We start from the raw sequence: 12,803 nt of genomic DNA on the forward strand, positions 1-12,803 counted from the left end.
TATTAATTGTCATACCTCTCACAGTAATCACATGCAGATAACAAGTCTACAATACAGGCTGCTCTGGTAGTGAAATCTGTCCATTCTTTGCCCTGATGTAATTAAGGCAGGTGATTACTGGGTATGCAAAATGTTGTTAGTTAAAATACAATTCTTGCTTCAGAAATCAAAAAGGCTTACTTTCGGCTATTAAACAAAGGGGCTAAGAACCTGTAATAGGCTTTACCATGTTTATTGTGACTGTTCTATTGGAGTATACAAGTACACAATGTTTTCTAAAATAAATTTTGTCGTTTTGTAACTTGATGACTTGTATTGTAATCCTTAGAACATGCATACATGCAATGAAAAAAGTTTTGAAATATGGATTGTAGTTGTTAGAAACTAGTTAGCCAGTGTAAATATAAGCACTAACACTTAAAAAAAAGTGTGGGTCTCCATTATAACGCAGTTTTCAAGGCAACCTACAGATAATGCTCAATTATAACAATGTGAATCCTACCATCTGCACTATTCCTTATTTGATGGCAAAGATATTCTGTTTTTGGTCTATACCACAACTAGCTCAAGTTATCTCTCCCCAGTGCTAAGTAAAACACATGACCCCTTAAGGATGACCAGAGGAGGAACCTCTGATGTACATGATGGCTGAGTGTAACGGATCAACTCATCAATTCTTAGTACAGCATCATTCCAAGGAGAAAGGCCTTGCAGACATGTGCACTTAATAGATCAGTATCAAATCTTGTCAAGTAGCAACTGATTTGTATTCAACCATGATTATAGTAATGACTGCACTAAATAATATTGATAGTTTACCTAGAATTTTATCAATAAACAGCTATATGGGTGTCCTCCTTAACACGCTGTACTTCCACCTTAGCCATGTCTCAAGAGTACTTACTGTAGTCATTCAGAACTCCACTGTAAAAAGTGGACAGTTCAACTCCACTAGCCAGGCTGTCTGCCAAGTAATACTCCTGACAATATCCTACACATGTTCTACTAGTAATAATGTACATGTTTTGTGATGGATAAATTGTGTTCAAGCAATACAAGTTTAGTGCAAACTATACAAACTGATAGTAGTAGTTTATTATAATAATAATCTGATGCACAGGAAATGGTAGAGAAACAAAAAGACAAGGGCACACACCCTCAGAGTTAATGTGTGTCGTTGGTTTGTTATAATGTTATTCAGTTGGACTTGTTCACTTCTCTAGCTGCCAAAATTAGCGGAGTTAGGCTGGAGAGGGGAGCAGATTTCCTCAAGAATGGATGCTGTAGAAAAAAAAAACAAGGGATACAACACAATATCTCAAAATACAATGTATGTAGAAATGATTTTGTGGATTGAGGACTACAAGTTTATAACAATGGAAACACAACAACTCAATAAAACAATGTAATATAACATTATAAAACAATATAACAATGGAAACACAACAACTCAATAAAACAATATAACAATGGAAACACAACAACTCAATAAAACAATATAACAATGGAAACACAACAACTCAATAAAACAATGTAATATATGGAATATTACTCATGCAATGAATAATATTCCATATATTACATTGTTTTAACAAAATGGACGCTTTCATCTGATGATGGTTCATTGGCTGACCGACTCAAATTCAGTATTGAATTAAGTACATAAGAGATGCCTCATGTTATTAGAAATATGCTAAGCTACCTCCTGTAAATCTTCTGTTATACTTGTGTATGTTGCTGCGATATGGTTATTGCAGAGGGGGCATACCAACAGTAAGAAACTGTAATTCCATTTCTGGTTGGGACAAATCTCACACCTGCAAGGCTCTGAACCCTGTTGACCACACATCATCAAACTTCTCAAGCAACGCTCACTGTATCAATGGAGTCAATTGATACTTATAACAAACATGCAAATGTTACCCACTACGAATGCTTTACACTCTTGATAGAGTCACCACTAAACTAATTAAGTCCAGCCGTGTAAAAATTTTTGTTACAACTCGCGTACTTAATGAGCTACCTCTACCGTAAAACTTATTTCTATGCCTAAAAAGCTATTGTGATAGCCTGTGAAGTTTTGTGAAACAACATGCCTTCATTTCATACTATATAACTCTGAAGTTTCAAGCCGATATTAAAAATGACTTGGCCAATGAGCAACCTAGCACTAAGCCACTTCAGTTTCAATCATTTCTCACATTGTAGAACAATTCTACACCTTCCTTTTTACTAAAAACTAGTGAAAATGACTAGTTGTGGACTACAACAATGGCTAACAACCCCACCATGACCAAATTGAGAAAATTCTAAACGTATAATTGTAGAGTAATGCTTACCCAATGCCTATACTGAATTTTGATTGTAGTGCATAATTCATAGTTATTTAGCAATAAAGGAGACTGTGTGGCTCATCAGGGTACACTCCATATAACAGTAATCACATGATAGCATCTGGTACTGGTCGCCAGTGAATTAACCAGAGTTGTGACAAGCTAATGTATTTTAAACCATGAATAACGTTAGTTGAGTTAGTCCACTGAGACGCTTCACTATGGTCTATGGATTTCTATGCTTATTCGTGCATGACCACAAACATGCTGCCCAGCCAACTTTGTACAGCTGCTCTTAATTGGCTCAGTGAACCTTATATATTTCTTTTAGACAGCTAACATTCACAATAGCTGTGTCAGACTGACTCAGACAATGCAAAATAATGATTGTTATATTAGAGAGTAGAGAGACTGCTCTATTAGAGTATTTCTATCTATCTAAGTTTATTGGCCAGTGTTAACTATTCCACCTTCAAGATGTGATAACTTACAAAGTAGCTGGAGAAGCACTAAATACATTTTTGAGGATAGGTGTAAGAAACACAAGTAAAATGGCGTCTCATAAAGAAGCTCAGTGAGAACATATAGGCAGACAGACATGTTAAAACACACAGCTTGGAATAGCTACAACCTCCACAGTTTCAATGATAAAATGTAGTTGAGTATTTCGTAGTCCAGGTAGCTACCAGCATCAAACAGCTTTAGAGTATGCTGGGCTGGCTGGCACAGAAATCAAAACCAATACCAAGTTCAGAGGAGACTTACAGTCCATTCTTGAAAAATGATAGCCTGTAACATTTGCCGCCCCCTACACCCCCACACCAGCACATATGCCAGTAGTTAACCTCACATGATATAACACCATCACTATGGGCACACAATTCCCACTACTGTGCAATAATGGGGTCTGTGCTATAAATAGTAACATGACAGGAAACACCCATTAACACTACAAATTACAGTAAAACCAGTTGACTGGCCATATTAACTGAGCCATTAAATAATGCTTCCAAATGTTTACTTTAAATTAGTGAAATATGCTTTAGTATTTTCCTTTAATCCACAACTACTTACACCATTACTATATTTAAACATTGAGCTAATATGTTTGTTTATGTGTTGTAAAAATTTGGTGGCAGAACATGGTTGCTGAGGAAGCTATAGAATGAACAACCATCTTGTGTTTAGCACCACTGCCTTATTTAGCCGGTGGCAATCACTTCACAAATGCCACAGTTCTGATGGACTTGTAAGGAACTGAATTGATTAGATGTGGTATGATTCTGACATCAGATACTACAGCAATACTGCATACCTTATTCCCAAGGAGTACAATCTATTTTAGTTATTCGCTTATTACGGTAATTTCTAGAAGATCAGCGAGGTTGGTCACACATAATCAAACATCTCATGATTTCAAAAAAATAAATAAATAAATGTTCAACCTATTTTTGACGCCAACACCTCAATATCAATACTAGGTATATTAGTAGATCCACGTCATATGTGCCCAGAACACTCACAAACCTTCTTTCAGCCACCCCAACACAACACACAGCTTTCCTAGCTAAGAAGCAAGTACTACATTATCTTCTACAATTAGTATCAAGTGTTGGCATCATTAATTATAATGAGGTCATGAAGTACTCTTGGAACCTACTTGACATGGTCACTATAGGCATGTCCACACGACAAAAATAATGCAAATTGAATCCGCATTGATTTGAATTATTCGTGTCCACACGGAATGTGCATTAGGGTGATTCGAATTGAAAGTGGATTACCTCCACAGGTGGTTTGAATATGAATTGGCTGCGAATCGGGATTTGCTACATCATAATAATGCAGCACATGAGGGCTTGACACGTTTGCGCATGACCTTTGTAAACAACACAGGATAGAAATACAGAAGCGCTCGGTGTGACAAAAGCGCAGGAAGCAGTGTTTCATCATCGTATCTAGCTCTTAGAGTTTGAAAGAACAACGGTCCCATACCCATCACGCACCATCAGCAGTTTTTTGTATTCTATTCGTAGAAATCCTTCCGGTACGTTATAAACAAAAGTATAAGCGTTACTACGAGCTATTCCTTTCAGTCTATCGTTAAACTCACTGTTCTCTTGGTTGGCGCAAATGAGTGTTTTCTCAACCGTTTAATTATCCATTTATCACACTAGTAAATTCAATAGTGCGTATTACGTGATAATGCATGTGGACACGTTTAATTTGGATTCAATACGCATTACCTGAATTCGTCTTGCATCCGGTTCCTAATTCGAATTCGTGTGGACATGCCTTATAATGAGGTGGTCTTATTAATGAGGTCATGAAGTACACCTTAGCTATGTTTGGGACCTACTTGACATGGTCACTATAATGAGGTGGTCTTATTAATGAGGTCATGAAGTACACCTTAGCTGTGTTTGGGACCTACTTGACATGGTCACTATAATGAGGTGGTCTTATTAACTAATGAAGAGGTTACAGCAACAAAGCATAGCACCAAGCATTGAGGAAAAGTGACATGATGTGCTAATTAAGAAGGTTAGTTAGGGATCATGTCCAATTCATCCTTCAGAATATTTGGTATCAATCTGAGGTATCAATTCAACATTGTGCTGGAGGCTATTTTGGCACCATCACCGGATGTCACACAGCCTCACACTTATTACTGCTATCGGTATCCCTCTTATAATAGAAAAGGCTATTCAGATAAAATTATCAACCTTCACAATAAACAGTGTCACTGTGAAAAGAAGTTCCCATATTCAATACTTAGGATTCAGAATTATTTGACTGTGTAGGGGTCACACACTTAAACATGGTGAATGTTGGAATAATTATTTTTTGGACACACAATCTAATCAAACCTGCAAAAGTTCTGTAGCATCTGCTCTCTTATCCACCTGCATCTCCAGACATCGCGAGAGAAAGTCCTTTATTGAGTCAGAAAGTTTCTCAGGATTTTGCATCTCAGGTGTGCCATTTGTGGCTATTAGGTATAGAGCCTGAAACAACAACACAAGTGTACAATAAAATTGCTTCTCACTTGTGCAATAAAGAGGTGGTCCTCTTTCAGAGGAAAGATTGTATGGAGGCACATCTGTTGGGACCAAACCTTTGTCCTTATTATGGAGGTATTTTCTATTGTGTCCTTAATTCACAGAGTTTGTTAAGATAGTTCACAGTATATAAGGGAAAATTAAGGCCGCCTCTTGGTAAAGGACAGAGAGTACAAGTTGTCCATTTCTAAACACAGCTACACTTTCAAAAAATAAAGTGCAAGCTCCTTACAAATTAGGGACTCGTTTACATTTGCGACTCTGAATAATATTTTCATAATGAGGAAAATAGTTTAGATAGCAAAATACACACATTAGGATTGTAAAAAAACTCACACCCTTATTCGGTAAACAAAACAATTGGATCTAGTTTTACATATTTTATACATATCTTGTTCTTAATTCACACTATGAATTCTCTATACAGTATGTTAAATATATTGCAGCAAAGATAAAGTACAAAAAAGGAAATGAAATATGAAATATTTGCTTATCCAAAATGAGATCACTAATTGTTAGTTGACATGGTGTATGGGAAAGAGTAATCAAGTCTCAACACAACAGTTATGATAAGGTGAAGTGCCCACAACACCAGCTATGTGACCAGCCACATAGTAAAACCACAACAGTGCATTAATTGGAATAACCCATACCAGAATTTGTCTGATATCAGAGGTGAAAATGGATGTAGTGAAGATTAGCATGTCACAACAAATTTAGAAACTAAATTTACCTAAAGCTTGCTTTACAATTATAAGGGGTATTTGAGATGGTCACTATAATGAGGTCACGAAGTATACCTTAAGCCATGTTTGGGACCTACTTGACATGGTCACTATAATGAGGTGGGACGAGGTCAAGAAGTATACCCTAGCCAAAAGTTTCCTTTGGGGGATGCTCACTCCTCCCCACCCGCAACATTTAAACAAAAGTTTAATATGAAAGTCTCAAATAAAATACCATTAACACTAATTAGCTCTAAAGAGTAACACCTTGTTGAATTAATTAACCTATACAGATCTGTTAAGAGTTTTAGCTACTCTAAAACACATACACAATTACAAGCACAGCACAGCAGTAAAACCCACAATTAAGCACTTACTCTTAGTGGGTTCTCATTCAGATAAGGGGGTTCCCCTTCTATCATCTCGATTGTCATGATACCAAGACTCCAGATGTCTACCTTTGGACCATACTGCTTCCTAGTTACCACCTCTGGAGCCATCCAGTATGGTGTACCCACCATAGTGGTACGTTTAGAGTTCTCTGGTGTGATCTGGGCACAGAAGCCAAAATCAGCTACAAGGAGATAGACAAACAAAAGGTAAACAACAGCTAAAACTTCTTACAATCTAGGATCATAAGATCACGATTTTCAACTGTTGTCATTACATAGGTCTAGCCTACTCAGTGGACCATTGGGCAACCTGTGCACTATACAGGCAATGAAGGCTAGCACAACTCCTTGTGGTAACACTAGCATCCCACAGGAGCTGTGCCATGTCCCATGGATAAAAAAAACAAACAGCCAAATTCACCAAAGTTTTCCCCCGCCACCCTCTATACGGTACATATAAACACTGGCACTCTTGGGAGGGTAATGCTGATGGGTTAACAATTAAGTGAGATGACTTTGAAAGAGGAAAAGTATAGGGAAATAAGTCAATTCGTGGGTTTGCTCGCATGCTCACCACCCAAGGAAAACCTACACTATGCAACCAACACTAAACTGTGTGCAAGGTCACTACTGAGACTTTCAAATACATTTCTGTTTCATATCAGGGCCACTTCCAATCAATCAATTCTTGTACTGCCACTTATACTAAAGTTATAGTTGAATGTAACGTCAGTCCAATAGTTGAATTACACTTTCAAAGTACCGCAGGCAATAAATCAACCACATTCTAAGGCGACTGATAGTATACACACCACATTGCAAAAATGAGAATATAAATTCAGGTGGCAGTTGGATTTTTCTTAAAGCAAGGTTGTTTTGCCTGTATTGCTTACAACCCCCTTTTTAAGAAGTTTGTAAGTACTGCTAAGCTGCACATCCATGACGATAGATAAAGGCTGACCACCAACAGATTACTGTGAAGAAACATAATGCATAAGTTTTCAAATCTAATGCTGGTAGCATATGCCATGAAGGGAACTTATTGATACTTTTATAATTACAACACAACCATAATTTTACGAAATATTTTTTAAGAACTCAGTCAAGATTTAAGTGCACATTTTAGCCAGTCAAGTGTCAAGGCCTTTTTCAATTTCAACCAAGGGATAGAGGTGAACTCAGGATTTGAATTGAACCCTAGCCATCATGAAAATCTTTGCAGTTTGAGACTTATGCTTTTAACCATTGTGTTTAAGTCAACCATAACATGGTTTGGACAATTATAGTACTTATGCATGATATTTGCTCATATCTGCTAAAAAATCAACTTTTTGATATCGATATCGATATCAGTGAGTCATTTTTTACACCTTTTTATCACTATCTTTTTCATAATTCTTTTTATTCTTTCTTTACATAGGTTTTAGTGACCACCTTTTAAGCTTTTTGCCACATTTTTTAAACGTTTATTCTAGTGCCCACTAGTACCCATACCGAAAACCTTTTATGTTTAGATATCGGTATTGGAATTGGTAAATTTTGTAGCCAATATATCAGTTATCAGTATATTGGAAAATTTCCATATCAGTGCACCTCTACCAAGGAAATAACCAGAGTACAGGGTATATTGGAGTGCCACCACCTTGCAACATGAGAATAAGCACCATTGAAAACTTTTCATAAAGATTTTTGGTCTGGCTCCATAACATTTTTATCTACGAAAACCTCATTACTGTAGGAAATTAAACGTAAGCCTAAATTCTGAGTCATAAAGTCTATCAGAGCAATCGAGTCTACTGTATATAAGTTCCTGAAGGCTTTTAATTCCGCAGTGCTTTTTTCCCTAATGGTTGTCTGTCGTCCATTGGTTCTTGATCACCTCACAAGACCATCAGGTTTTAATCAACACTGAATTATTTAGCAAACAAAAGCTTCCAATTGGCACATATTTTTAGCTATGCCCTTCTGATATAGGTTCTATACAAACCCTGTGGCTCATGTGAACATGTCCCTCCTCTCACCCTCCATGTAGTTTAAATACTATTGAGCACAAACACAGTCCATATAGCAGTGAAGTCCCAAAAAGTCATTGTCTGCCTCTCCTAAGCAACTGTTGTAAGCTAAATGCATTCTAATCCATGAGGCTTCAACATGTCTAATGTTACAATTCTCAGGAATCACCTCCCAACCGTGAGAATTTGTGTTTCTAAATAAAGCACACTGCATAGTTGTTGACTCACTTAGTTTTACTTGGCCATCCATTCCAAGTAGGATATTGTCACTCTTGATGTCTCTGTGGATGACATGATGAGAATGGAGAAACTCCAGAGCTTGTAAACACTGTTAAGGAAGGAAACAATATCAGTAACATCTCTTCTAATCCAAACAAACACCTCTACACAGTTTGTTGCCCCCAATAAGACTAATACTACCTCAATAACCCTACACATTCTCACAACCTATTTTGATAGTACAGTACCACACAATGAGCATCACATTGTGTATAGAGGTTTTACTGTAACTACAAAGGTACATACTATATAAACCTTCACAATACTCATACAGTACCTGTCACCCACTCTAAGTGCCAAATATTCAAAACAATTTCATTAAAGGTACTTTTATGAGTGATCAATATTATACAGTGGAACTTAATATCAATGAAAATGGATACAATACACATATTCACACTAAGTATTAGCTATTGTATCTTCCATAAGCTATTGTGAATTGCTTAACAATGAAGATAAATTATCTCCAAATAAAGCACAACCTCACATAACATTACAGCCAACATCACTGAAAAGTGTCTAAAGAATGGCAGAGGTAACCATCTAAGTGTCCATTACAGAGAACTTATTTCACTACCACTAATTTCACACCACATCCCTCAGTGTACACATTCCTACTATAGAAAACAGAATCCTGGTAGTGACCCAGCATCCAGAAGCCATACTACTGCACCTATACACTAACACTTGAGAAAGACTCCTTACAAGTAAACATGCTAATTAGTTCACAAATACACACAGTATACACACAGGAAGTGGGAGCACACCCTCTAATACAGTGAGATATCCAAATGTCCCCTACTATATACACAAGCTTTCAGTAGCCTTCTAGCAGATCCTTGATGGGATACTACTGACAAAAGGATGTGCAATCAAAAAGATCATAACATGGCAAAATACCTTGTTTCAGAAATACCTAACTTTAACCTAGAAATACAGAATAGTCCTGCAAAGTTGGATGGCTTTCATGTGTCTATTGTTGTTTCAAAAAGATGTTATATTCTTATCCTCAGCATACAAATTACACAGCTAGTTAACTGACCTCGCGACACACTGATGCAATCTGTCCCTCATTCATACACGTCTCTGTGACAACATCAGTTAGTGACCCTCCAGCGAGATACTCCATGACAACCTGTATGCAAACAATGGTAACAACAGCTCAACACACACACACACACACACACACACACACACACACACACACTACACACGCTCACACACACACTACACTGCAATACACACACAGTCTAACACACACACACTACACACGCACACTACACTACACACACACACACACTACACACAAATGGACATACCCTTGCCCAATCTTCACTTTATTAGTATACTTCCTAGTTGGATCCCCTACACTGACTATTTGTCCTGTAATAATATAATGTTTATAACATGTGCTCTGCATGCACGTGTGTGGTAAACGTGAATGCTATGTGTACATGCATAAAAAGAATACAAGTGTGCTTTTTTTATGTATGCATGCATGTATGTGTGTGTGTAGGTATGTACATATGTACGTATGTACGTATGTATGTATGTATGTATGTATGTATGTATGTATGTATGTATGTATGTATGTATGTTTGTTTGTTTGTGTACATGATTGCATATGTGTGTGTGTGTGTGTGTGTGTGTGTGTGTGTGTGTGTGTGTGTGTGTGTGTGTGTGTGTGTGTGTGTGTGTGTGTGTGTGTGGTGTAGCAGTCAAAATGACAGACCAACAGGTAACATGGTCAGCTGTATAGTAACAGATACATACACAACACTTTTAAAAGCTTATTTTGATAGGTCATAATGTCAGACCATTTTTAAATTGGTTGGTCATTATGGCTTTTGGGCCAGAAAAGGACAGATGACAGGCTGCTGAGCTCTGGTGTAGTGTGTGTGTAGTGTATGTGTGTGTATGCGCGCGCGCGCGCGCACGCATGTGTGCATACGTACAGCCCTGTGTGTGCATGTATGCTACAAGGCATGCTACTATACATGTTATGTGTACATCATAGTGGTATGTGTGACATACTTAGATGAGCCAAAACTTCACTGTCAGACATCCGAGGTTTTTTATCCTTCAAAGGTCGATGCTGTGCAGTTGGTTGCTGAGGCTGCTTTGGTGTAGGTGTTGGGGATGCTATGCAATAAAACACACACAAGATGTAAGATGCAACTATCGCACAATTTTCATTACAATTTCACCTAATGGTTTACCTTGTGCAGCCGTCTGTGGCTTGGAGGGCTTTGGTGGGGGTGGAGGAGGCTGCTCTGCACTATTAAAACTCGTCTATAAAAAGTAATTTATGAAATAAAAGCTGCAAAAATTAAATCTACATTAATTACAGCATGTTAAGTATACTGGGACCTCATCCACCTTATTGAAAGAAAAGACCTTGTCTAATGTATGATATAAATGGGACCATGGACAAGTGACTTGAGTACCAAGGTGTCATTTCAGAAGTGTGTATAAGATGGTTTTTTAGGGTACCACTGTAACATGATGTGACATAAAATCAAATCGCTTTTTTCACCTTTTTAGTGACCGGAGGCCGAGGGGGAATAGGAGGTGTGTCTTCATCACCTGGAGGCTCTGGTGGTGGTCGTGTCTGATAGAAACAAAAACCCATAATTAAACAGTATATGTAACCCATATAGTTATACCGGTTGCAATGGTGATGGTGAGAATACATCATCATTGACCCTGGGACGTGAGGGCATTGGTGATGACTCTAACAAAGGACCCATGGTATTAGCACCTAGATGTGTAGTCCATTGTAACTACATGGTCAATCTTTTGACTGTCTCTATCCTTACCAACTTTCTTTGACACTGTCATAAATTTAGTTTCAGAAGATGTTTCAGCAGTTGCAGCTGTATAAAACTTTAACACATCTACAACAGCCTAAGAAAAAAACTGAATTTATGCTGTAAGACATAACAGAGTCATATACCTTAGAACGTTCCTTCATTTCGTCTCCTGTCAATCCGGATTTTGCCATCAATTTTGTGATACCAGATCTCTGCAGCAACTTTGTCCATGAGTCAGGCATACCCTGAAGGAAGCAACACACAAGCAAGCAAAGAATGGAGACACTGTCAACCTATTAGATTACAACACAAGGAAAGCCACACAAACAGTCACTATTGGACATGTTAGGGAAAAAGACTGCAATGTCAAACATATTTGATGTCCAACTTGCAACAATGGAAACACCATGCCCACTACTAAAAATAAGACCAAAATCATGGCCATTTAAGGTCAACAGAGCAAATAATTGTCCCAATCTGATGCATGATTTATTAATAAGCCACTTGGCTCACATGATCTAATGAAAATTGTAAGGTTTCACACCCAACCCAAGTGAAGTGGAACATTTGCAAACTACTTACAACTCACAATATTGACACAGTGCTTACCGTAAATTCTCCAGTCACTGGATCAAATCCCACATGAATCATGTGTTCAAAGTCTACTGGGTTTGAAATGTCTGGTTTGTAATTTTTATCTTCTAAGAACAAATAATTCTTACTGAAAAAATATTTTTATCACATTTTCCTCTACTCACTTTTCTTGCCATCTTTTTTTCTGCCCGTGCTCTTGCCAGTCACGGAGTCCTCTTTTGTTAAAGGCATATGTGATGCCGAGTGGTTAACCCTTAGGGAGGCCACTCTTGAAGGAACGTTCGGGGGTGCGCTGTCTGTTGCGTCTGCCATCATTACCTACTTTACCTCAGTTCTAAACTGAATATTACTCACTACTAATAAATACTAAAATATAATCTATTATCTTCCAAATTGAGAAATTCTTCGGTGTTTCATAGATTTGTGAAACTGTTCTGTTTCACTACGTAATTTAGGGGTCCTTCGTTCTCCGTGACTTTCCTCACTGTTACACTGTCTAGCTAATTGTTTAACGAAGAGAACTTCAAAGAAACACAACTCGCCATATTTTAATCTAACAGGACCGCGACACTTTGTTACTCCGGTTATCAAAT

At 37.6% G+C, this 12,803-nt stretch overlaps 1 protein-coding gene across 1 annotated transcript; it reads right to left on the bottom strand.

Annotated features, from left to right (window-relative positions):
• Positions 1-1,012: 1,012 nt before the first annotated feature.
• LOC136240420 (serine/threonine-protein kinase PAK 2-like) lies at positions 1,013-12,802 on the bottom strand. Its single transcript, XM_066031401.1, is given in 13 exon segments — positions 1,013-1,281; positions 5,204-5,341; positions 6,498-6,694; positions 8,753-8,852; positions 9,846-10,186; positions 10,838-10,945; positions 11,023-11,095; positions 11,340-11,414; positions 11,470-11,564; positions 11,623-11,710; positions 11,760-11,861; positions 12,226-12,317; positions 12,375-12,802. Coding segments are annotated over 13 exon segments (1,644 nt in total). The 5' UTR covers positions 12,526-12,802; the 3' UTR covers positions 1,013-1,197.
• Position 12,803: the final 1 nt, after the last annotated feature.

The sequence above is a fragment of the Dysidea avara genome, chromosome 12 (assembly GCF_963678975.1).
Source record: "Dysidea avara chromosome 12, odDysAvar1.4, whole genome shotgun sequence".
NCBI lineage: Eukaryota > Metazoa > Porifera > Demospongiae > Dictyoceratida > Dysideidae > Dysidea > Dysidea avara.